The sequence below is a fragment of the Mesoplodon bidens genome (genome assembly GCF_964165515.1).
Source record: "Mesoplodon bidens genome assembly, chromosome: 6".
Taxonomy (NCBI): Eukaryota; Metazoa; Chordata; class Mammalia; order Artiodactyla; family Ziphiidae; genus Mesoplodon; species Mesoplodon bidens.
The window spans coordinates 103,943,081-103,968,580 of record NC_138162.1 but is presented as its reverse complement, the minus strand read 5'-3'; the positions used below and the strand labels follow the sequence as shown (position 1 = coordinate 103,968,580).

The 25,500-nt window shown below is 54.4% G+C and overlaps 2 protein-coding genes across 13 annotated transcripts in view; one reads left to right on the top strand and one right to left on the bottom strand.

The window, feature by feature from the left end:
• Positions 1 to 11,240, top strand: part of BIN3 (bridging integrator 3) — a 45,983-nt gene extending 34,743 nt beyond the window's left edge. For 2 of the 4 annotated variants that reach the window (XM_081236707.1, XM_081236708.1), the window contains 3 exons: positions 6,129 to 6,270; positions 6,465 to 6,599; positions 9,132 to 10,122. In XM_081236707.1, coding sequence (XP_081092833.1) covers positions 6,129 to 6,270; positions 6,465 to 6,599; positions 9,132 to 9,278 — 424 coding nt within the window. In that variant the 3' untranslated portion in view covers positions 9,279 to 10,122. Of the gene's footprint in view, positions 1 to 6,128; positions 6,271 to 6,464; positions 6,600 to 9,131; positions 10,123 to 11,081 lie in introns of those variants that run through there. The other 2 variants (XR_014016037.1, XR_014016038.1) reach the window with 2 other exon arrangements.
• CCAR2 (cell cycle and apoptosis regulator 2) lies at positions 10,232 to 25,377 on the bottom strand. Of its 9 annotated transcripts, none has more exons than XM_081236702.1 (21): positions 25,247 to 25,377; positions 24,276 to 24,371; positions 23,913 to 24,004; positions 23,382 to 23,473; positions 23,064 to 23,178; positions 22,792 to 22,921; positions 22,511 to 22,607; positions 17,855 to 17,974; positions 15,954 to 16,176; positions 15,754 to 15,867; positions 15,279 to 15,442; positions 14,650 to 14,821; positions 14,331 to 14,561; positions 14,007 to 14,225; positions 13,225 to 13,369; positions 13,022 to 13,104; positions 12,196 to 12,342; positions 11,922 to 12,033; positions 11,643 to 11,831; positions 11,294 to 11,499; positions 10,232 to 11,068 (listed from the first exon to the last, which is right to left on the bottom strand). In XM_081236702.1, the coding sequence occupies exons 2-21, from the start codon at positions 24,331 to 24,333 to the stop codon at positions 11,024 to 11,026; spliced, it is 2,754 nt and encodes a 917-aa protein (XP_081092828.1). In that variant the 5' UTR covers positions 24,334 to 24,371; positions 25,247 to 25,377; the 3' UTR covers positions 10,232 to 11,023. The 9 variants fall into 9 exon arrangements, with proteins under 9 accessions (XP_081092828.1, XP_081092829.1, XP_081092830.1 ...); XM_081236703.1 differs by having other exon boundaries at positions 13,022 to 13,101; XM_081236704.1 differs by having other exon boundaries at positions 14,659 to 14,821.
• Between the last annotated feature and the right edge of the window lie 123 nt (positions 25,378 to 25,500).

Genomic DNA, 25,500 nt, shown 5'->3' with positions numbered 1-25,500 from the left:
TGGAAGGAACCTCCAGGGGACACCGGCTCCCTGATCTGTGGCCCTGGGGTTGACACTCGCAGTAGCTCCAGAGCACCCGCCTGGCCAGGCACGCTCAGTGGTGGCAGGGCCTGTCTGATCCTCCACGGTGGCCGGCCAGCGCTCCTGTGGTCATTCTGCCATTGTCCCTTTGTTCCTGACCGAGAACCAGTGGGACCAGAGCTTGTGGAGTTAAGCTAGCAGAGATCTTGGCCGGGCCTCCACGGAGATGAGTGAGGCCTTTCATCTCGCTCAGCCGGGTTGGGAGAAGCAGCTGCCTGGCGCACTCCGCTTTTGAAGCAGTGGTGGGGGTGGGTGGGGGGGTGGCCGCACACGGGGAAGGGTGCTGCAGCGGGGTCCCGCCTGGGAAGGTCCCCCGATTCATGACCTGCCAGGGTCAGAAATTCTTCTGTGAGACTCATCTTCTGTCCAGCAGGCTCTGGTCAGTGATCAGACAGGCCTATTCCCCGGGTCCCCTAGGGGGGTGGCGCTGGGCGGGAGACAGGCAGGAACGTTGCCTTGAAGCTCCCGAATCACTTCATCTTCCTCCCTGGCCTCTCCCAGCTCGGCTCAGGCCTAGAGAGGCTCCCGCTCCAGCCCAGCAGCTGCATTTTATTACCTCTTCCGTGGTGGTCCCTGGCAGTTGCCTCACCAGGACCTGGGTAATGAGGCTGTGCTAATTACCATGAGGCCTGGATCAGGGCCCGGAGGGCGATGAAGAGAGCAGGTTTTGATCCTCTGGCCCCTGGCGTTCAGGTTGTTGAGCTCTTGTTCCCTGTTCAGGTCCAAGGGGTGGGGTTAGGCAAAGCTCTTTCTAAGCTGGGCTGTCTGGAGGCTCAGCCGCGGAGGGCAGGCAGAACCTGGCCCGCAGGGATTTCTCCCCGCTCCTGCCCCTGTCCCCACCACCACCCCGTCCCCAGCCCCTGCTCGGCCCCAGGTCGCAGGGTCACGCGAGGAGCAGGGTGCTGAGCAGGCCAGTGGCTCAGGAGGGAGCGTCGGAAGGCGCTCCGCTGCCTGTAGCTCTGTGACCCCGTCTCCAGGCCTGAGGGTTCAGAGCTGGGTGGGAAGGACCCCGGGCCGAGCTGACCGTGCCCACGGGGGTCCCAGGGGCTGCCACGGAGGCTGCCGTGCACACCCACGGCTGGCAGAGCTAGGCAGGGGACACTGGCCCAGAGAACTGGGGACTGACTTCCCGCCTTGATTTCACCACCACCGAGGCGGGCTTGAAATCTGATGCCTGGCTTCTGGAGCCCAAATGGAGAGAAATCCCGGCTGCTTCCCACCACTCCAGCCGCGCACCACCTGCCAGGAAGGTGGGTGAGCGGCCGAGGGGGTGGCCACCATCTCCTGAGCAGATCCGCTGACCTCTGCCCGAGCCCCCCCAGGCCTGCCTGCCCGCCTGCCCGGCTGGCTTCTTTGTATCCCGTGGCCGACATGCGATCTCCCCCAACCACATAAACCCGGCACTGCCTGTTGCCGCCTCTTGCCAGGAGAGGAGCTCCCAGGGACCCCAGCACCGGAAACAGGAAGCTGCAGCTTTCCTGTCCTCTGATGAGGAACATCGCCACATGGCCACCCCGCCGCCCCCGGCCTCCCCCCAGGGGGCTCGGCCTCTAATCCCCCAGTCTCTGGGCCGTGTTCACAGGGTGGGATGGGGATGCTTTCAATTTCCCTTTCCTGGTGGGTGGAAGATCCCGGCTGTGTGGGCACAGATTGAGGAATGGCAGGCATGCCCCACCTCCCAGCCAGCCTCCCTCCCTCCCTCCCCCTTTCCCTCCGCCTCTCCCTGCGTCTTCACCCCACGCTTACCCTGAGGAGCCATTTGCTGCCCCACCTTAGGACAGGCAAGAAACGGGCAGAGCTTCAGGAACGACTGGGGTAGGCCCAGCCCTGTCCTCCCTTCTCTGCGATTCAAACTTTAGGAGCTTAGGATGTAGCGCGGAAGCCATGCGGCATCCCCTGAGAAACGGACCAGAATGATAACTGCCGAGGTGGGGCAGTGCAGTGGAGTGGGGAGAGCCCTGGACAGGCCAGGCCTGTGCCTCCAAGTCTCTTCCCCTTCTGCGGAAGCAGGAACGGAGATGAACCCTCGAAATGGCAGAGCCGGGCACTCCCCTGAGCAGAGAGGGAGGTATCGTGGGCTGGAGTGGTGCTGTATGTGGAGGGCAGAGTCCCTCCTGGGGTCCTAGCCCAGGGACTCCCATGTGCCCCTCACCACTAATTATCAGGGGGACGCCGGGCACTGAGCAGAGAGGCTCTGGGCCTGCAGCCTTGCTCCTTCGTGGCAGCCCCATAGAAGTGCAGGCTTGGTGCCCCAGGGAGGGCTGGATCACCCCATCCTTGTCAGGTCAAGTCAGCAGGTACCCTGTCGGGTCCCAGGGGCATGTCTGGATGGGGCCCGGCCTCTGGGGACCAAACTATGCTTGTCCTTGCCTCCCTGCAGCTTCCCTGCCCTGACGAGAAGGTAGGGGCAGCCCTAAAACACCCCACACGAGGAGGGGTGTCTGCTGCCAGGAGCCCCTTTCCCCAAACAGCACCCTGGTGTTTATACCCCCCGGCACGTGGAGTTGGCAGAGTTCTTCCTGTTCCTTCTAAGTGGAAAACGAGGCGGTGTGGCCTCAGTGGGGCAGTGACCTGAGCCAGGGATTACAGAGTTCTGTTCCCGCCCCCCTTTTGTCAGCTACCTCCGATTACACTGTCTGATCTCCCCTGCCTGACCTTAGCTTCCCTGCTTTACTGTGAGAAGGGCGTGACACCTACCCCGGCGGTCCCGAGGCCCAGGGCCCAAGGAGTCACGTCCCTCGGCAGCAGCGGACATCAAGCTGAGCCCTCCATGGCCTCTGGGTTCAGCTGAGGGTGCTGTCTGCCGTGGGAGGTGGAAGTCGGCGTGCTGAAGAGAGTTTCCCTGGGGCCTCACAGAGCAGCCGCTTCCTCCCCCCAGAGGATACGTGGCTTTGCTTCCGGAAGGCTGAAGGTAGTGTCCTGTGGACACACCCGTCCCCTGAGGTTGCCTGGAAATCGGTCAGCCCTGGATCCATGCCTTCTCCCCCTCGGCTCAGGACCTGCCCCGGTGCTGGATTTCTGCATCCTCTGTAGGCCAGCCCAGCCCCAGCATGTTGTAGTCAGCCTTGAGTTGTATCTGACCCTGGCCCTGGAGATAAAGCCCAGTGCACTTTATGGGGGGGTGGGGGAAGGGGGTTATGAGCACTGGTCCAAGTGCTGCCGGGGTCAGAGTATCGAGAGCTGCTTGACTGCCCGCGGGATGACGCCCGTGCTGAGCTGTAGAACGCCCCGCACATCCCTTCCTTTTGTGCCGCCCTCCTCCCCCAGGACGTGGGGTGCAGGGGGAGGTGGCGTGGCGGCTTCCCAGACCCAGGTGCACCTGCTCCCCTGAGCCACATGCCTCTCCGCCGGGAGGGAGAGGGGCTCACCCGGCATCCGAGACCCCGTCGTGGCACTGCCTGAGGCAAAAGCAGTGAAGTGAGTCCAGCCCCCCCGGAGGGTCTCAGCCGTCCCAGGCGTGTTCAGCCCTACCCCAGGGGGACCTTGTGTCCTGGGGGTGGCTGGTCCAGTTTGCAGAGCACCGAGTAGGCCTGCGTCTTCTGCCCGGCAGAGCTGTCATTCAGGTGTTGATTTGATTGCAGTGTATAGGGGCCTGCGACTGAGGATTCGGACAAGCGTGGGTGGTCTGGCCCACGTTAGCATCTCCAGCTACGTAGTGAGCCCATAACGGACACCCAGAAAGTGAGAAGAATCCGCTTCAGTGGCCTTTCTATCTGTTTCATCACACTCTGCTGCCTGGGCCTCTAGCTTTGTTTGGGGCATTCTGCGTCAGTCAAGTTCCTATCCTCTGTTCTCTGGCAGAGGTATTCATTACACTTATGTCACGTGGACTCTTGATTTGTTGACGCTTTTTCCTGCCCCACCTTTCATCTTCTCTGAGTTGCTCTGGGAAGAACTGACGCTGCTTCTGGTCCTGGGTCTCCCTCTGTGTGCCTCGCAACCCCCCCGAATAACCACTGCACCGTCACCTCGGCTTGAGGCCGGGGCTCCACCGGCCACTCGGGCTCCCAGCTGCGAGGGAGACGCTCCAGCCCCTCAGGCTTTGTGTGCAAGGAAGCTGCCCCATCTTCTGTCCAGTTCCAGAAAACCTGCTTGCAGGCTGGCCCGGCCTCCTCCCACACGCGTTAGTCAAGGGGAGTGCAGCATTCCTGCCTGGGCTGCGGTCCTGCCCTGGGTCCACCCCGAGACTGTGCTGCCTTTCCCAGTCAAAGGGGATCCTAGTCACAAAGACTATGCCCACGGTGCCAAAACTGCCAGAGCCCCTGCTGCTGCGCTCTCCGGACAGCCACCCTAGCACTGCCCTGTGGTTCTTTTAGTCCAGGTGGGGCAGGAAGAGCTCCTTCAGTCGTTTTCCTCAAACACTTGGTTTGACGGTTTGGCCGTTTCAACAGTAGAACATGAGGATTCCTGTTTTTCCGGCAGAGTTGGTAGAGAAGGCTGGGAGTAGCTTGTCGTCATTTTATTGGAGTACAGTCAATTTACAAGGTTGTCTTAGTTTCGGGTGTACAGCAAAGTGATTCCGTTTTTTATATATAGTTATAGATATATATATACATGTATATACCTGTATATATATGTATATATACAGGTGTGTATACATGCGTATGTATATGTGTATGTGTGTATATGTATGTATTTTTCAGATTCTTTTCTGTTATAGGTGATTATAAGATACCGAATATAGTTCCCTGTGCTATATAGTAGGACCTTGGTGTTCATCTGTTTTATATACAGCAGTGTGTACCTGTTAATCCCAAACTCCTAATTTATCATTTATCCCTCCCCCACTCCTTGCCCCTTTGGTGACCGCAAGTTTGCTTTCTATGTCTGGGAGTCTGTTTCTGTTTTGTAAATAAGTTCATTTGTGTCATATTTTAGATTCTACATAGAAGCGATATCATATGATACTTGTCTTTATGTCTGGCTTACTTCACTTAGTATCATAATCTGTAGGTCCAATGGCATCACTTCCCTCGTTGTTAATGGCTGAGTAATATGGGAGTAGGTTTCGGTTGCAGGTCTGTCACCTGCTGTTGGCAGCATGAGGTGGTAGGGAGGTGCCAGAGGGAGAGCTGGGACACTTGAGTTACCTGCTGGACCGTCACTACCTAATTGTGACCTTGGACAAGTCATGTCATCTCCCTGGTCTCAGTTTTTTCACTTTTTTCTTTTTTTTTTTTTTTTTTTTTGCCGTACGCGGGCCTCTCACTGCTGTGGCCTCTCCCGTTGCGGAGCACAGGCTCCGGACGCGCAGGCTCAGCGGCCATGGCTCACGGGCTCAGCCGCTCCACGGCACGTGGGATCCTCCCGGACCGGGGCACGAACCCGCGTCCCCTGCATCGGCAGGCGGACTCTCAACCACTGCGCCACCAGGGGAGCCCAGTTTTTTCACTTTTTTAATGGCAGATGTTGGACAGAAGCTTGACCTCCCAGCTTTTCTGATGCCGGCCCTCAGAGCGGCTGCCCTTGGCCTAGCTCCCGGGGCACCCCTGGGTCCGGGCGCACTCCCAAGAGGTGCTGCCTCCATCTGCTCAAATGGCTTCCTGAGCTCGGTCCACCCCTGTTCCTTCGTAGCTGTCCAGAGCGCTCTCCCGGCTCTGCTAGCTCGTCTGTCTTTTGTTTCTTCTGAGATGCCTGATGCTAATTAATAGAACCTGAATCTTTTTGTACCGGGTCAAAAAAAAAAGACTCCCAGGACTCTTCAGCTCCTCCATGCTGTAGCACAGGTCTCTGAAATGTGGGGTGGGGGCTAAAGGGCAGTGGCAGCGTCAGTGGCATCCTGCATTCCTGACCTGCTGAGTCTTACCCAGGTCAGCAGAGCGGCCCTTACCCTGTCTTCCTTCCCCTGGCCCTCCCCCAAGGCGACGTTCTCAGCCTGTGCCCCACCAAGGCCAGGGCCCCGTCTATCTCGTTCACAGCAAGATCCCCAAGACCTAGAACAGAGTCTGGCGCTTGGTAGGCGCTCGATACGTATTTTTGAATGAGTGACGAGCTGCCAGCCTGCAGCTCCCAGAACAGGCCCGTCTCCAACCCACTGCGTCCGGCAGGTTTGGCAGTGTCTTCCCGAGCCTCAACATGGCCGTGAAACGGCGGGAGCAGGCCTTGCAGGACTACAGGAGGTTGCAGACCAAGGTGGAGAAGTACGAGGAGAAGGAGAAGACGGGGCCGGTGCTGGCCAAACTGCACCAGGTACCGGGGAGAAGGGGCTGGGGCTGGACGGGGCCACGGGGTCCCACCAAGCAGGTTCCTCCTTCACCCAAGTCGTCAGATGCCCTGACCCGCCCCCCATACACACACACACACACACACAGCACCTCCACCACCGCCCGTGCCCCAGTCAGGAAGCCAGCAAGAGCTGTGCCACCCAGGGTCTTGCTCCTCAGGCCCGAGAAGAGCTGCGGCCCGTGCGGGATGACTTTGAGGCCAAGAACAAGCAGCTCCTGGATGAGATGCCGCGGTTCTACAACAGCCGACTGGACTACTTCCAGCCCAGCTTTGAGTCCCTGATCCGAGCACAGGTGAGGCCGCTGCCACCCCGCGTGGTGGCCCCGCACTTCTTCCCTCGGGAGGCAGTCGCGGGCTTTGGAGACCCATCTCATGCCAGCCCCGCCCTGCTCTCCACTCTGGAAGCGGGGCTCAGCCACCCTCTGCCCCCAGCCCTGCCCCCGAGGGAGGAATGCAGGGCGCCCCCCGGTTGTTGGCTGGAATTCCCGTTTCAGTCCCTCCGTTGCTCTTTGGTTAATCCCAACTTTCGCACGTGCAAGAGTTCTTCGCTGAAGTTCTCTCTCTCCTCGAGCAGCAAGAGGAAACCAGGCTGCATCTCTAGCGCCTCACCCTGATGGGCAGGTCGCTTGCCTGGTGGGCCCAGGTCAGGGACAGGGGCCACAGGTGAGGGCCTTTTTCCGAGGACCCTGCACCCCCTGTCCTCCCTAGTTAGTCCTTCTCTTTTGGTGGAAGACTAGGGGGTGTCTTGACTTTTAGCAACCCTTGGAGGGGTCCCTAAAACCCGGCGAGAGCCATGTGCAGGGCCCCCGCCTGGGCGCCAGGCCGTGGTGCACCTTCCAGCGGAAAGGCAGGCCTGCTTGGGTTGGGCGCATGTGGACATGCACCGCGGTAGCACCGGGGCCGAGACCCCGTGCCTCCTGCTACTCAGGGGTGTAAAGACAAAGCGTGGCTCCTGCCCTCCTTCCCCCTCCCCCACGTCCTTCAAGCCCTTAGCAGGGAGTATTCTCCCCATCTGTAAAAGAGAAAAGGTTGAGGTGCCAAAACCAAGAGGTCTTCTCCACGTGGGAAACACCCCCCCCCCGCCCCCGCCAGGTGGCTGCAGGTGCTCAGCATTCTACCACCTTCCCCACCGGGTAACAAAGCTGAAGGCTCAACATGTCCCCGTCTGCCTCCAGCCCGCCTCGGTGCTGGGCCTGAGTGTCTGGCGCCCTCCAGTGGGCACTCTCGTTCTTGCAGAGTCCACAATCACAGATAACTCGGGGAAAGCCTGATTCCTGCCTCCCAGCCTGTGTCTTCAGAGAACACCAAACCCCATGGGAATCATGGGATCCAGACACTTGGGATAGGGACCCCTGAGCAGGATTAATGTTGGATCGGGGACTCGTTAGTGACCGTGTCCCCAGGGGCTCAGGGAAAACGAGGCAGAGAGCTACGTGCACAGGGACATGGAAGGTTCCCACGCTGGCCCCCAGAGCACTGCCCCTGGCGGTGCGGGCTTCCTTTCAGCAGCTTCGCCCTGGGCCGGGGACGGTGGGTTTCAGGAGACCTGTGACTTCCCTGTCCTGTGCCGCTGCTCCCAGACCCGCAGCCCCCTGCCCTGCCCCCTCCACCCTGTCGCTCGCAGGAGACAGCTCCAGGCTGCCCAGGTTGGGAGCCAGGGCTACCCTGTAACCAGGCAGCGGGGTGGCGGAGGGTTGTTTACCGCCTCGTCAGCGCCAGCCTCCCCCTCCCGCGGCTGCTGCTGCCGTTAGTCACTGGAGAAGTGAGCATTCCTAGTGACTCAGCCTGCGCAGTGCGGCTCAGGGCAGGGAGCTGTGGGGGGGGGGGGGCCATCCCGCTCCCCCCCGCCCAGCACTAGCCCGGGCCCGTCCCCTCAGGTGACGACCCTGTTTGGAGACCTTGATTTAGCTCCCCGTCAGCCCAGCTGCGGGAGTGTGGAAGACATGGCCTGGCCTGGCCAGTAATGGCCCTCCAGGTTGCTAGAGAAGAGTTCCTTCTCCCCAGAGACGACTCGGAGCTGGAGACGGTAACACGCAGGGGTGTTTGAGTGGTGTGGCACACTTTCTTGAAAGTACGTGACTTCATTTGGTCGTGAGGTGGAGACTGAGGCAGAAATGGTCCCTGCCCTCCTCCCCTGGGCCTGCTCAGCCCTCAGCCACCTGAGGGCTGCCCATGGGTCCCCCCATTCCTCGGCCCGCCCCCGCCTCGTTCCTGTGCGCCTCTCCCATCCCACCTCTGGTGTCTGTGCAGAGGGAAACATGGAAGTGAGCCTGGCCTCTGGGCCCTGCTTCCCTGGCTCTGCAGCTAAGGCCGTGAATGGCGGTGGGATGAGCTGGGAAGGGACGGAGGCTAGAACCGTGTCCCCTCTCTCACCTTTACTTCTAAGGCTGGCCCAGGGCTTTGGGAGCTGCTGTGCCCTCTCCCACGGATGAGAGCTTCTCCTAGCTTCTGTAAAGCAGTTAGCCCCTGGTCACAGGGCCTGACTCACTGGCGCCCCCAGGACCCGCCGAGGACCCACACCCCCCCCAGCCCTTCCCCCTCAGCTGCCTGAAGAGCTCGAAGGCAGAGCCCCCCCGAGCCCCGCGCCTCACCAAGGACCCGTCGCTCCCTCTGCCACCCAGGCAGCGGGCAGTGAATGTTCCTGAAGGACCCGGGTCTGTGGTTGCCACGCAGCTCAAGGGGAGGGGCGGTGGTGGAGGGAGAGTGGAGTCCAGCCCTGCGCTCCGCTTCCCACAGGCTCCGGCCCTCCGCCCACCCACCCGCCGTGCCCGGGGGGCTGGTACCCTGGAGCCCCCACCGCTCACCTCCTCCCGTCCCCACCCCAGGTCGTGTACTACTCGGAAATGCACAAGATCTTCGGAGACCTGACCCAGCAGCTTGCCCAGCCCGGCCGTCCTGACGAGCAGCGGGAGCGGGAGAACGAGGCCAGACTGAGCGAGCTCAGAGCCCTCTCCATCGTGGCCGATGACTGAGCCCAGCCCTCGAAGACTCTGGAACACAAGTCGGCCTCTCCAGCCTACGCTTCACGAGCTCAGGCTCGGGCGTCAGGCAGCAAAGGGCCCTTGCTTGGGAGGACAGGGATAGCGGCACTCCTGCTGCACCACCCCAGCCCTTGGGAATGAGCCTGGCACCAGGAGCCCCGAGCAGGCTCTCGCCTCCCCACTCGTAGCAAGAACCCACAGACAGGTAAGCAGTGTAGACTGTCTTAGTCCCTAAAGAACCGTCCAAAGTGCATCCTGGCCTAGGGCCAGAGCCTGGGCTCTTGTCTGCTCCCTTGAGGTCTTAGCCTGGCTTGCACGGTTGGGATCACGTCTACCTCCAAAAGGGCCACCCTGGGGAGTCACCCACCCTCGCTGCCTTTTCACCTCAGACTCGCCTTTTCTGGGAGAGGCCTCGACACTGCCCTGGGCAACGTGAAAGCCACGGTCTCCCAGCCGCAACGGGCGCCTCACCCCAGCCTCTCGGCAAGACAGCGGCCGGCTCTGCCCACTTCTAGGCTTTGGGTCAACTGCAGGGCAGAGCCCCAAGTCTTGCAGCTTCCCTAGGAAGCTGGGACTCAACGCGTGTCAACAGCCTACCCCACAAAATGTCACAGACCGAGTCACAGGCCTCAGAGCCACAACAGTGGGTTTATGTCTCACCTGATTATTTGGGATTTTATTTTTCCAAGTAAAAAGTTTTCAATAAAATGTCCGTATATTGTTGTGCCGTAACTAAAGAGAGGAGGGGAGGAGCCACCCCGAGTCCTTCCCAGACCCCGCGGCGGCCCCTCTCCTGAGCAGCAGGCAGCAGAGCCCAGAGCTGCACCGCCACCCCCCCACCTGGAGGTGACACCTGCATGGAGCAGAGACTGCGCTGAGGGTTGGGAGGAGGGCGGAGCACAGGCAGACCCAGAAGAGGAGCGAGGGGAGAGTTACCAGGACACTTTGTTTTGACTTTGGTTTATTTAAAAAACAAAAAGCCAAAAAAAAAAAAACCAAAACAGAACACTTTATATACAAAGTCAAACTGAAACCACGGATTATGGAAAGAGGCGAGACTTATGGGGAACAGGGAAAAGGCTGGGCCAGAGCCAAATACCACATTCTGAACACGGGGAGCCAGGGAAAAGAGGTGCTGGTTTCTTCTGGCAAGTCTGGGGTGGCTGGAACAGTGTTCACTGCCGAACACTGCCCACCGCTACACGCTCGCTAGCACTGACTGACTCTGTTCCTGCAATGGCCGCGGGAGACCCTTCCCCCCAGAACCTGCTCCTGAAACCTGGCAGGATTTGTGCCATCCGGAGGAAGGGGCTCTTACCCCCAGCCAGCTTCCGCGTCTGTTTCTTCAGTTTATTGGCATCAGACCTTATGACAGACTCAAAAAGCCTTTTCCTCCCCTGTCTTATTCTAAACTGGAAGAGGACAGGAGAAAGCACAAGACGAAAGGGCCCCAGGAGGAATCCCAAGGTAGAGGGCAAAATGACATTCGAGGGGTGCAGAAGATGTTGGATTTAGTTGCAAGTGGAACCGGCTTCCTCACTCACCCGTCCCACACGGCACAGACAGACCCCACCCTGACGGCCTGAGCTCCTCTACAGAGGCCGAGCGCAGGGGTCAGTCACCCCTGCCTATGGCTCCCAGGTCCTGCTCCAGCTTCCTTCTAGAACCAAAAGGGCTCTAACTTCAGCAGGCTCCATCGCTGACCTCACAGGATGGCAGCTCCTGCACCAGGCCCCTCAGTTGCTAGGTGCTGGCTCCTCCTTCTCTACCCAGCTGTCTGCCTGTTTGAAACAGATGTCACGAGAATCAGGACTCAGAGGAAGGGCCGAGATCCGAGGACTACTGAGCACTTCCTCCTGGGAGACTCCAGCGTGCCAGCTGCTGACTGATCGATTCCATAAGAAACCAGGAAGGAGGCGGAGGCGAGGCAAACCTGGGCCCGGCCCCGTGCCGGCTGCCCTGACCCAGCCTCCCCGCCCGGCGGCCGGCTCTCCCAGGAGGCTCACCTTTTCAACCATCCGCTGCACCTCAAGCTGCAGGGGGGTCAGGCGCCTTCGGAACTCCTGTAGCAGCCGCTGAAGCTGGTGCTTCTGTCGCTCCGCCGTCCGGGCCGTATCCTCAGCCTCAGCCAGCCGGGTTCTCAGCTCCTGCATTTCTGCGGCCAGCGTCTTATTCGTCACTTCAGTGGCTGAGAAGCGGTTATGGCTCTCCTCTGGCGGGGGAAGACAGGAAAGGCTGCCAAGCTAAGGAGGGGAGTGTAGGGCCAGAGGCCTGGAGGCTGAGGGGCGGGCCTCCCGCTCGGCTCCTCGCGTCTGCGCCGGGCCGTGACAGGTCCCCGCGCGGCCAGCCACTCACCCAGCTTCAGCTCCAGTGTGTGAATCTTGTTCTCCAGGTAGAGCCGCCCGCTGTCCTGCTGCTCCGCACGCTGCAGCAGGTTCCCCACGTTGATGAGGCTGCCGTTGTGGGACACCAGGCCCTTGTGCTCCACAGGGGCCGCGCCCGGCTTGGCACTCTTCCCAGGAGGAGGTAGCAGATCCAGGTTCCCTAGAAGGGCCGCGAAGAGACTCAGGGACGGTCCCGGGAGAGAGCAGCCTGCTCCGCCGTCCCCAGAAGGCCGCAGAGCACGGTACGCACCGAAGAGCACCTCCTCGGGGAGCCCCCCGTCCGGGCCCTCCGGGCGGCTGTACTGAAGGCTCCGATACTGGCAGATGTTCTGGGCCACCACCCTGCTGACCAGCTGTTTGGCCTGTAGGAAGCACACACCCAAGATGCCCACGGATGAGAAGGTGCAAGTCCCCCCACGATGGCGTGCAAGAACCTAGAACCACAGCATCCCGAGCCGCGCATGCACACGAGGATGTCGGGCGAGGCATCTCAGAGAGGCCTAGGGCGGGGCATGAGAAAGCACCTGCTCTGCGCTGAGCCGGAGCCCAAGGGTAAGCAGGATCCTCTCCAAGTCTCGCCGATGCAAGTAGCCACACCAGTTGGCATCAAAGAAGACAAAAGCAAGAAGACAGTCCAGAGGGAGCACAGGAGAGGGGTCCAGCTCCTTGGGCTAAAAGAGAAACAAGGATGAACAGGATTTACAAACAGGTCCCTTGATGCTAAATCACCCAGGACGAAGCCCTTATAAAATCAAGCCGCTTGATATTTAAAATGGATGACCAACAAGGACCTACTGTATATAGCACAGGGAATTCTGCTCAATGTTATGTGGCAGCCTGGATGGGAGGGGAGTTTGGGGGAGCATGGATACATGTACATGAATGGCTGAGTCCCTCTGCTGTGCACCTGAAACTACCACTACATCGATAATTGGCTAGACTCCAATATAAAAAGAAAAGTTTAAAAAAAAACAAAAAAATCAAGCAGCTTGGCTGACACACTCACTCACACCCTTCCAGTTAGAGACCTGACCCTGGGCCAGGCAAGTCCCTTGGCCTGTAACCAAGGGCCTCTTTGGGGCATTTTCGCCCCAGGGGCTGTCACACACAGAGGAACCTTGGGTGCTCCCAGGTCAGACAGCTCGCTCACATCCGCCCTGACGGAGATACCGAAGTGCTCTCCTGGATCCTACGAGCATGCCATCCCGTAAGCCAAGAACCACCTTTCGTCTTTCGTCAATCAGAAGATGCCAGAGGTCATTCAGGAAAAGCGCCCCTTTCCCAGGAGTGAGTCAGAGGCCTTGCTAAGCTTCCCTGTCACTGAGAGCCAGAGAGGCACAGAGGTCTCACCATGTCCTGAAGGGATGAGAACTCCATCTCTGACTGATTCGAGGCAACCGACCGGACCTCGGAATCCTCCAGCTTGGCCCCTGCTACAGAAAGGTGAACTTGGAGCTGGGAGCACGCAGGCCCGGACTGGCTCCACACACAGCCAGGACGGGAGCCACAGAGCCAGCCAGGACGCCGCCACCCGGGGCAGGCGCCAGACATACCGAACTCCTCCTCCCCATCGTCCCTCAGCAGCAGCAGTTCGGGGTCCAGGGCCATCTCGCAGAGGTCCTCAGACACCTCGCCCCGGGGTTTCTCTTCTTCCTCTCCCCCAGAAGATGGGGGTTTGGGCAAAAGCCCGTCTTCCTTCTAGGAGAAGCAGACCAAGATGATGAGAGGAACTGCCCCTGTGACTAACCAACAATAACAACGGTTAACATCTGTGCGTCAGCCGTGCTCAGGCACCGCGCCAAAGGCGCATACGCAACGTCTCATTTAACATACTTCGTTACGTGGGGGTCACAGAGCAGACCGGGGCGAGCTCCAGACACCTGGGACTTTGCTCAAGAGTCAATCTCAGTCCCGTAAGAAATTTGTTTACTTGACAGTATTTAGGCAAGAAGACCCACGTACTTTAGAAAGGTTTAAGAAAATGCAGTGTTCTAGTTAACCGTCAGGTGATCAAAACACCTGTACCGTCAAAGCATTCCTATTAATGGGGACTTCCGTGCTGCCGTGTCAACCACGCCTCCCTTCGCTGCTCCAGGCCCGCCTCCCTTCTCCCAGGTACACCAACCACCTCCGGGCTGCGTGGCCACGTGGGAGAGTTAAGCGCCCCGCACCTGAGTCACACCAGGGTCACAGAGCATGCGTGCAGTGAGCGAGGGGTGATGAGAGGAGACCCCTAAAGCACTCCGAGCAGCGCTGGTGCCAGACAGCGCCCCAGTTCTGTAAAGCATTACCATGTGCAGCCCCAGTGCCCGTGCACGGGGGCAGAGGTACTCACCGGCGGGGCATCTGACTCGGCAGCTGTGCCCTCACTCTGTACCTCATCCTTGGACTCCTTGGCCTCCTCCTTGACCGCTTCTTCCTCCTTGGCCGCCTCCTCCTTCTCAGGTTCAGGTGCGGCCACGACCTTTTCAGGAAGGCTCAGCAGCATCTTATAAATCCTATAGCCAAAATCCCTCTGCAGCATCTCCAGAAACAGCTCAGCCAACACCATCACCTGGTGGAAGAGGCAACAAGGGGTCACGAGCATCAAAAAATGGGGTGTTCCAAACCCCGCCATCCTATACACCCTGCCCCACAGCCCCCAGACTCCTACACCTACCTCAAAAGAGATCCTTTCTTTTGGCCTCCGGTCCTCCACGATACTATGGATGGACAGATTTACACAGCTGGGGCGTGCCATGACAGCAGGTTCTAGAGGGGGTGGAGGGGCCTCTGGGAGATCGGTGTCCATTTCCTGCTGTGCAGTGACCTCTGGATTCTCTGCATTCTGTTTAGAGGTGTCTGCTGCCTGCTCTGATGCATCAGCTGCCTGTTCTGTAGGCTCTGTTTCCTGTGACGAAAAGTCAAGAGCTATGACCATCTGGGTCCAGGGGTTAGGGCCCCTAATTTCCCCACGTGTTCGTAAGGCTCGGCCTCACCACTGGCACCTCCTGGGGCGGGGGAGCTGCCTCTGCAGCTTTCTGCTGGCACAGGGCCTCCCACTCTTCCAAAGTAGGCATGATGGTCCAGATGTCCGGCAGGTACACCACCACGGTCTGGAGCCGCCTCGGGGGTCCCAGCTGCAGGTACTGAAACTCAGCAAAGCGCCACCTGCTCACAGCAAAAGGAAAAATGCAGTAGTGACCCATGACGTTCACGAGGGCTTCAGTTTCCAATCAGCGTTTACTGAACACATACTGTGTGCCAAGGTCTGACAGTACAGACATAACAGACATAGACCAAGTCCTCGAGAAATGCTTAGCCAGTGGGGAGAGACAAGCAAGCAGACAACCACTATCCGAGGTGCCATGGCAACAAGAAGGAGCCCGCAATGTGGCCGTGGGGCCACATCTGACGAGCCTTGGAGGGTCCGCTGGCCTTCAACACACTTACACACCCCTCACCATGCTCACGACCACTGCGAGGGCTGGAGGGGGTGTGTGGTCAGCAGGGACTAGGGAACAGACGGGGACTAACAGGTCAGAAAGGCCCAGCAGGAGCCTGGCTCCCTGCAGGGTCTCGCCAGCTCACTGGGCAGCCACAGACAACAGGTCAGGCAGCCACTCACCACTTGGTGCAGGCACTCAAGTCGATGCCAGTCTGGGCTTGCGCGCAGCGGATGGCAGTGCGGACGAGCACCTGCGGGTCGCCCTTGGGGTCGAGGCCGTCCAGAGAAGGAGACCACTCGCCCCCCACCAACACTACCTCCTCTTCTTTCTGGCCCAGCAAAAACTGCAGAAAGAGACCAGGGGTAAGAAATGAAAAACCAGTCACATGGGTCTCCCACAGGGAGGCAACCTGCCACCAGTGGGGAACAAAGGGTCCGCCACACTGGGGGCGGGAGGGGTATCTCTATCCATGAATGTGAACCCCACATAATTCTGATAAGAAAGAACATCTCTCAGCCATGCTGTCCTCCTGGTAAAACGACTGGTATCTCAGCCCCAAAACCCCGTTTCTATGAGTTCCTGAGCAGGAGCTGAGCTGACAGGAACTGAACATCATCAATGAGTGAGTCTTGCCTCCTGGGCTCCAGCTCTTACTTTAATTTGCTTCAGAGGATGTTCTGGCGTCTCCCTTGGCTCAGCCATGTCATCCACGAAGAGCATGCAACAACGATACAATTCCTCCAACCCCGGGGAAGAGAGCAGCAGTACCTGGTAGGGACGGCACAAAGGGGACACTCGAGAACTTTCTCAGCCTCCAGCAACAGGACAAAGAGGCAGGAGCCCAGCCAACTCACCTTGGAACTGTAAGCAGGGTCACTGTCTGTGGGCGTGGGCTCAGCACCAGCGTCTGGAGCTGGCAACTTCTCAGAAGATGCCTGGATGCGGCTTGGATGATGGAGGGAAAAGGGCTGGCTCAGAGGGAAGGCCGACAGCCAGCTCAGATGCACAGCCAGAAAATCTGAGGGAACCAGCAGGGTGCGGTAACGGCGCTGGAGTTCTAAGAAGTCACAGGTGGAGCTATGGGAAGAAAGCAGGGAATTCCAGATTGAGCAAAGACTAAATTATTTTTAAAACTAGAACCATAAAAGACTTGAAAGAAAAAGGGAGCAGATGATTTTATAATCTGAGAAAAGAAGAGCTTTCTAAGTAAGACACTTCTGAAAAGATAAAAATGGATCAGACTTGACCACTAAAATGTTACAACCTCTAGTGGCAAAATAAAGTCAGTCTGGGGAAGGAAAAAAAAAAAGACATCTGCAATATGTGACAGAGAAAAGGGTCACTGTCTTATATAAAAGGAACCCACAAGTCACTAACAAAGTTCACAAGTCTAAGAGAAAACTGGAAAAACTGACAGCAACAGATAACTTAGAAAAAGAAATGAGACTTAGAAGCTCATGAAAACATGCTCAATCTCACTCATAATTAAATTCAAATCACAGTATCACTTTTCACCTATCAGACTGACAAAGATCACAAAGCTGGATAACAGTGTTGGCAAAGGCTGGGGGTGCAAGAACCTCACACCTCGTGTGAGAACGTAAACCGATACCGCCTCTGTGAGAGGCCTGGCAATATCTGTCAAGGCTGACAGACCTGTGAGCCAGCTACTCCCTTTCTAGGAATTGAGCTCAATAAAATGCTTGCACCTGTCCACGCAGATGTATAGAGAAGGATGTTTATTATTACAACAATGTTTAGGATAATTAAAGACTAAAAATGGAGAACTGGTTAAATAAATTCTGGTCCATCCATTTAGTAGAATGCTGTGCAGTTGCTAAAAAGAATGAGATCAGTCTAATAAACTTTAACGTAGAATAAATTCCAAGACAAGTGAAAAAGCAAAGTGCTGAACAGTATGTACAATAGGTTTCCAGTTGTGTTTTAGGAAAAAAACCACAGCTGTGTGTGTGTGGCTAATTGTTAGCAGTCATGTTCTGACCACATGAGGAGGCTCTATATTCACCCCTCCAGCGGGGATGATGTGGGGACCAGTATCTCATCAGATTAACCTTGGGCAGGTGGGTCAGCATGGAGAATAAGAGGCCCTGCCTGGGCCTGGGGAGAGGAAGCGGTGACAAGGGAAGAGCAGTGGCAGCCCTCCTTCCCTGCCACCTTGAGGAGGAGGTGCCAGGAGGCTGCCCTCACCTCAGCTCGGACGTAGGTGGACTTGGTTTTGGGGCCTCATCTCTAATACAGCAGCTGAAGCCCCGCATCTCCCATGCTAGATGGAATCTGGAATTGCTCACCTACCTCTCAGTCCATCAGTTTCTACGTGTGAGAAGTAAGCTTGTAGGCCAGTGACCTCATACATGCTGCAGCACTTAAACAATAACTTAGAGCTTCCCTGGGAAACCAGTCCCAGGTTTCCTATGACCCACAGTTTCTACCTGACTTACAACTGGTACTGGGCACCTGGATTTTGATTGATAAGCCTTAATGATAGCCTGGCATAACAATTTCTGGTGATCAAATCATAAAGTTCTATCAGGGGTACCCATGTCAGTGGTGCTATGCTGGTCAGAACTTGAGATTTTGAAGTAAAAAAATCTGTCACAATAAAAAACAAAAATGAAACAAAAAGGTCATGAGCGCGCACACACACACACACTCTTACTCCCAGGCTATATCTCGCTTACACAAGAAACTGTTACCAGCTACAAGTCTCAGCCCCCACCCCAGCCTCGCCACTCACCTGTCCACAGTGTAGGGAGTGAGATGGACTCGGTAAGGAGGCAGGTCATGCCTTGGTTTCTTAGCACCCCAAGGCTCTCCACCAGCGCGCTGTTTGCGTTTCTTGGAGTCATAGTCATCGCTGGAGGTTGATCCATTACCAGAAGGAAGAGACCACACTGTTACATACAGATTCAGTACATACTGGCCTAAAAAGAACTGGAAACAATCTGAATCCCCAACTTTAAAGATAAAGAAGCCATGCTAACGGTCATATAAGAGTGTTATAAAAGACATTAAGATGGATATTTAAATGCTTTTAATAACACAAAACCATTCATGTTAAACAAAAAGAATTATATGGAACACTATATATACAGTAGTGCCTCAAATGTGCCAAAACACCTTTAAAAAGAAGTAAAATATTAATGGTGGATACCTCTGACAGATAAAGGTGATGAAAATTTTCTTATATTTAATATAATTTTTTGAAATGAGAAAAAGAATTTAACTGATTATTTTTTTTTACTGAGATATATATACATATGGCACCATGCTACGGGTTCTGTCAAGTTTCATTAAAAGAGACAGTTCTGGGGCTTCCCTGGTGGCGCAGTGGTTGAGAGTCCACCTGCCGATGCAAGGGACGCGGGTTCCTGCCCTGGTCTGGGAGGATCCCACATGCCGCGAAGCGGCTGGGCCCGTGAGCCATGGCCGCTGGGCCTGCGCGTCCGGAGCCTGTGCTCCGCAATGGGAGAGGCCACAACAGTGAGAGGCCCGCGTACTGCAAAAAAAAAAAAAAAAAAAAAAGAGACAGTTCTGGTAAAAACCCTTAACACTACACATTAGAGTCATAAAAATACTGAAACCCTTTGATCCAGTAATTTCACTCTTAAAAATTTATTCCAAGGAAGTTAATTCAGAAGAAGAAAAGAGGTTATATATATAGTAGAAAAAATTCAAGCCAAGTAAGAAAACCACGTGTGGGACTTCCCTGGTGGCGCCGTGGTTAAGAATCCTCCTGCCAATACAGGGGACACGGCTTCGAGCCCTGGTCCGGGAAGATCCCACATGCCGCGGCACAACTAAGCCCGTCTGCCACAACTACTGAGCCTGCGCTCTAGGGCCCGCGTGACACAACTACTGAAGCCCCTGTGCCTAGAGCCCGTGCTCTGCAACAAGAGAAGCCACCGCAATGAAAAGTCCGCGCACCGCAATGAGGAGTAGCCCCCGCTTGCCGCAACTAGAGAAAGACCCAGCACAGCCAAAAATAAAATAAATAAATAAATTTATATTAAAAAAAAAAAAAACCACGTGTATCTAGCAATCCTGAATTTTCATAGTAAATAAGTACAGTAATCATACAGCCATTAAAACAATTATGAGGATTACAGTGCAATATGGAACAGATGTTCGATAAGAACGTATAAAAAAATCTGAACTCAAAGATTTAAATTATAAAAAGTATGCATATATATAGATAAAGACTAGAAAAGAACACGGGGGGAAAAAGTGGCAGAAAGTAAATTTGCTTTTCAAAATTATTTTCTAAAGGTCTTTAAGAATGGCTACCTTGGGGATGGGGGGAAGATAAGGGTAAGAGATTAAGAGGTACAAACTACTATGTACAAAATAAATAAGATACAAAGGCGTAATGCACAGCACAGGGAATATAGCCAACATTTTATAACTTTAAATGGAGTACAACTGCTATGTTGTACACCTGGAACTAATACAATATTGTAAATCAACTATACTTTAAACGTTTTTAAATGGCTACCTTTAAAGGGAAAGAGGGAATGATATATTTTTATAGTATTTTTAACTTTATGTAATAGCATGCACTACTTTATACATTTTTGTAATAAATCACTTATTATAGTATCACTATGTTATGGGGGCAATAAAAAAAATAATAGAAGAGAAAAAAACCTTTAGACCATCATAAAATGCCATAATGATAATGGGAAAAAACCCCATGAGCAAGGGAGCAAGGGGAATAAAATCAATTGTCAATTCTTCGTGCTGAGGTAATGCTGAGTTGATTGTATTTACCAGAAGGTGTCTACTCTCTCCCTTTAGACCTGCCTGGGTTGTTTCCCTAGTCATCACACCCCTGAGTAACAAACCTGATTATATTTAACACGAAGTTTTTCTTCTTTTCTCATATTCCTGCCTGGGTAATTTCCTTGTTCATAGCATCTCCCTCCAAAAGCTGCCTTCTGATCTTGCCCTTGTGGGATGTCAGTGCCTCTGTGTCTCTTAACAGAAGAACTGTCCAGAGTCATTTTGACAACTCTCTTCAGCTCACCCATGACTGAAGTGCACTCTTCAGTAAATGCTGTCAACCTCAAGTTAAAGTGGATGTTCCACTGAGTTTAGAGGTAAACTCAACGGGCAGTTTTCTCCCCTTATTGTGAATTGCCAGGAACAGGTTATAAGGCATGACCAGTGGAAGCCAGCTCCGTAACCTCAGCAGGATACTGAGATGGTATATCCAGCTGGATAGCCCTGGTCAAAAACCGCAGTAGTTCAGCATTAGCAATCCAAAGGAGACGCTGTTTCCTGCCTCCCAAAACCTGAAGTTCAAAGTAAAACCTGGTTTCCAGTCAGACGCTAACATGGGTGACTCCATTATAAATTGTTGTTCCCCCTCAGGGTGACCTCATTCCTACTGCCCCCTTTGCAGAATGACTCTGCAAATCCTCTCTACTGACTGACGATAATATCTCCCTCCCAATGGTCATGTCTCCTTTCTCGAGAAGCCATGACACTGAAGCATTATGGCCAAAGTAACAGAACATAGGTCTTGCACGGGGCTTGGCATGTCCAGGACAATCAAATGCAACTGGCTATATAGAAAGGCTGGATGTGAACCTAAAGCAGAAAGTCAATAGCAGCCACTGATTTTCACCCAGGCTACATTATCCCTGAGGGCACCTGCTGTTGATTTTGAATGAAGCATTTAATAAACTCACAGAATGAGAGGTGGAAAGTCCTTGGAAATTCTGAAGACCAAGAAGATGGGTGTATGCAAAACGTATACCAGTAACTTGAGAATGAAAGAGTGTTGCAAGCAGAGACACTGTGGAAAACAATCCCACACAATCAAAGCTTTCCCGCCTCCTTAGTGTTCACGTGACCTATCCCGAGGGAACAAACAGTAGCTTCAGCACAGAGACTAGCTACATCACTTTGCCTGAACTGTTTCTCTGAGGAACTCCATGCTCCTTTTACATGTTCTCAGTGGACTGCATTCTCAGCCCTTACCATGTAATAATCTACCGGCCTCTGGGAATAGGGGGCTGTTTCCTTCTCAGAACAGTTCTTATTTCAGAAGAGAACTAGAACATGAGAACACTTTCTAGAGTGATGGAAATGTTCTATATCTTAATAGGGGTGAGAGTCACACAGGATTTTCCATTTGTCAAAACTGTCCATCTAAGATTTGTGCACATCAACCTAAATAAATTCTACCCTAAAAAAAAAAAATCAAGTACAAGGCAGGGAGTCGATGAAAAAGAATGGCAGATACGGATACTTGTTTAAGCTGGGTGATGGGTATATGAAGGTTCATCATCCTCTTTTACTTACTATGCTTATACTTGAAATTTTCATAATAAAAAATTAAAATGAAGACGGACAGAACTAGAAAAAGTCTTTAAAAGCAAACTGGTCTAGAGCGTAAGCCCTAGGGATATAAACAAAAGCTTTTAGGGAGAGAGTGAGGCAGGATAAGGAACACGTGAGGCAGAGAGAACGGGCAGCGTGCTCCTCCTGGCGGCCCCCAACGCTCACAGATGATACAGGATGGCCTGGGACGCCCCAAAGGCCCAAATCCACCACGCCTGCTCCACACAAGGCCATGTCTGCATGTCCACGGCACAGACCTGGATTTCTGGGCAGAGTGCAACACACACAGTCTATCACACCACTGAACTAACTGTACAGGGTAATTAAAGAAACACATTTTATACTAAGAATTAAATTATGCACTGGAGGAAACTAAAAGACAAAACAAACACACAAACATAAAAAAACAGAAACAGACTCACACGTATAGAGAACATACTGGTGGTCACTAGAGGGGAGGAGGTCGGGGGGAATGGGCAGAATAGGTGAAAAGGTATTAAGAGGTACAAACTTCCAGTTATACAGCAAGTCATGGGGATACAGCACAGAGAACATACTCAATAACATAGTAATAACTTTGTATGGTGACAGATGGTAACTAGCTCTTGTGGTGATCACCTCGTAACATATAAAAATATCCAATCTACTGGTATAATATTGTAAATTATGCTTCAATTTAAAAAATACACTACAAAGTTACTTTTTTTTGGACAATTACTATTTTCTTGATAGTTTTGATTCTTGGTGTCTCAATCTTATGCACGAGAAATAAAAAGGAAAATTATATATTAAAAAAATTCAATGTGATACTTTGAAAAATGAATTACACCAAATCCCTACTTGCTAAACCAGCTGATGACGTTCTGATATTTGTATATACATCTCAATGTATCAGCCTATTTCAGGGTAAAGGAGTCCTAGGATCTAGCTGTAGAAAGAGAATGTTATTGTCAACAGGTGGCAAAAAAAAAAAAAAAAAAGGGACATTCTCTTAGAGGCAAATAAAATAAAACACCTTTCCTTTCTTGCTCGATCATCCTCTTACCTTCGGCCTGGATCCAATCGTCCATGAGGGCCCCGGGCAGGAAATCTGTTCAGGTGGCTCAGATGAAGTGTGTGGGATGTTTGGAAGAGACTCAGAGCTGCAGAAAGGAAATGGCTGGTGACTCAAAACCCCTAAGTATTTGCCCAGCTTTCCTGTACCTTTCTTCCAGTGCATGAAATACCCACATCTATTCTGAGAGCAGCAACCTAACAGTTACAAGTCCATTCATCCCGAGTACCCCATAAAGCCACACCCCCAATATCCATGCCACTGGTACTCACGCTTCTGAGGAAAGAGTGGGGGAATCCGGTGAGGCTGGAAGATCAGCTGGGGCTGGGCTCCCAGAATCCCTTGCTTCTGGCCCAGGGCTGCCACATGTAGAAGGGGAGGTGCTGGGGACTTCAGTAGGGGCTGCAGGACAGTAACCAGGAAATTCAGGGCATCCCATAGCTGACCTGTGCACTACCTTGGAGAGATGCAGCCCCAACCCCTTGATCAAAGTAAGGTTCCCTCCCACCCCTTTCCAATAAACATGCCAAGGAGAGATGAATACCTGGTTGGAGAGCGTTTGCACCTTGACAGCATTCCAGGGCACTGCCTGGCCTGGGTTGTATGCAGCCTTCACCAGCACCTTCTCACCCAGCTGGGGCAGCCGGCCCTTCACCACACTGCCAGCACACAAGCCAGGAGACCCAGTCAGGAGAGAAACCCTGGCCAAGCCACCCTGACTGTCCCTATGAGGCCCTTGCCATCAAGATTTCCCACACCTTGCATGACAACAGCAAAGCAATGGCATTACAGGGGACCCACCAGCATGGTGACAGAACTGAATCCAATAAGCATTTCCAGAGGGGATCAGCCTCAAGCCTACCTTAGCTGAAAAAAGACCTCTTCATCCACCACCCCAAAGTAGTCATGCAAACTGGTAACAATGCCAGTGAAGACCCGCTGCTTCTCTCCACCCTATAAGAGAAGAGTGCAGTTTAAAGGGAATAGGGAGCATGTGTCCATGCTCTGCCATTAGCATCTCATGTTCATCCACCCCGCCCCACCCCCAGCTCAATCAGAGTACTGCACAGATTCCCATGGAAGGAAGCATACATATAAAAGGAAGCATATGTACAGTGGACATAATCAATCTACTGGGGGTGGGGAGTCATGCTGATTCTTGGGTCATAAGCTTCTTCTAGGATTTCCAGTTCTTTAATTCCAAGAAGCACCCTAGAGATCTCCCTAGAGCCAGAACCTAGGACTCCCCAGTCCCAGATGTCTAGTCGCCTCTGGACTGGCCGAGGACAGGAGCGTCAGGAAGGACGAACACTGTGATGTAAGACTGAAAGCCTCGGGCAACCATGCATGCTGGGGAAGTCCCGAAACTCACTAGATAGGATGCCCAACCTACCTGAAGGTGCCTGGCATTTTGGGACAGGTCTGTGGCCACAGGAGGAGTGAGCAAACCAGGAGGAGGACCCAGAAGAGATGTTGAAGCTGCGCCTATTGGAACACAGAAGCGATCCAGAAACTGCACCTACCGTCTTAAGCACTAGATTCAGCTAGAGGAAACAGTAAACCCAAAGAGCAAAGTGGATCCAAGCATGTCCCACACAGGGTCTCGCCGACAACTACTGTGGTCATGTTTTTTTCCTGAGAAAAGTCAGCAGCAAATTGCACTCCACCAGGGAAACCCCAAAAGCCACATTGTGAAAGACTAACTCCAAAACACACACTTCCCAGTACTAGGCCAGGTAGAGATAAAGGTGATCACCTGAGAAGTTGCGTCCCCCTGGTAGTGGGTTGATCCGCTGGCGCTTAAACTGGGACATTGGGAATGCTGTCCTCTTTCAGAGTCTTGGGGGAAAACCTTCAATCAGAAAAGAAATGAATTAACAGCTCATAGGGAAATTTTCCATCTACCCCCAAAAAGGAACTAAGGATCTTAAGGAAAATGGACAGATGGATACTGAGAATGAAAGGAGGAGACGGATGGTGAGAATATGAAAAGGAGCAGGAAATGGAGAAATTACAATGTTCCAGTCGGCCCTCACAATAATCTAGCGGTGGGTGATACTGTTATACTCTTTCAACGAAAAGAAAACTGAAGCTCGGAGGGACTGAGACTTGCCCGAGGCCACATAACCAGGTAGGTACAAAACTAGGACTCACACCCAGATCTCCCGACAACTTAGATCTCCTCTCACTATGCCACGCCACCCTCAGATGGCTGGGGAGAGTGGAGGGTTGGAAAGAACCCCGATGACATTCATTCATTCAATGCATCCGCCAAAGAGCTCCACGCAAGGCCCGGAAAAATGGAGGAGGCTGCTGCTGCCGGAGAGGAGATGGTGTGGGCCCTCTCCCCGGAAGCCCGGCCCGTTGTTCCCCGGACGGGCGGGTGGGAAGACAGCTCCGTGGCACGGCCGAACGTGAATCCGGCTGCGCGCCCGCCCTCTTGCTCCCGCACTCCCCGGCCCTCGGCTCCCGCCTCAGCAGCCGCCGGCGCCGAGTCTCCCGGGGCGGGCCGCGGCCAGGCCACCGTGGGAGGACGAAGGCGCGCAGCTTCTCCTCCTCCCGCCCGCCCCCAGGGCCGAGACCGTTGCCAGGGAGACGGAACTTGCAGGCCGAAGGGGGGCTCGGCCCGTTCCGCGCCCGGCTCATCTTCGAGGCCCGGCCCTCGCAGCCCCTCGGCCAGGGGAGGGGCGAAGAGGCAGAAGGGCGGCGGAAGGCCCCCCAACCCACCTGCGGGCCAGGGCCGCGACACCGGGGGGACAAAGACACCCGGAACCACCAGAGCCGCTGCTGCTGCCGCCACCGGAAGCGCCTCTACGGAAGCGCGACCACTGGTCGGAAGCTGCCTCTCTCCCGGATATGGTCCCTCCCTCCTCTCCACTGACCTGTCCCTTCCCCCACCCAGGCCTGCCATCCCGCTCCAACTGGGGAGCGGAAGTGCGCTTTCCCCGATCGGATGCGCGTTAGGAAGCCGCGCCTCAGTG

Excerpts from the sequence above, each read along its gene's own strand:
- CCAR2 (XM_081236696.1), bottom strand. The coding sequence starts at position 24,333 with ATGTCCCAGTTTAAGCGCCAGCGGATCAACCCACTACCAGGGGGACGC. Across the intron at positions 14,822-15,278 it reads TTGAGTGCCTGCACCAAGTG|GTGGCGCTTTGCTGAGTTTC; the intron begins GTGAGTGGCTGC and ends TGCTGTGAGCAG. Across the intron at positions 11,500-11,642 it reads CACACTGGAGCTGAAGCTGG|AGGAGAGCCATAACCGCTTC; the intron begins GTGAGTGGCTGG and ends TTCCCCCGCCAG.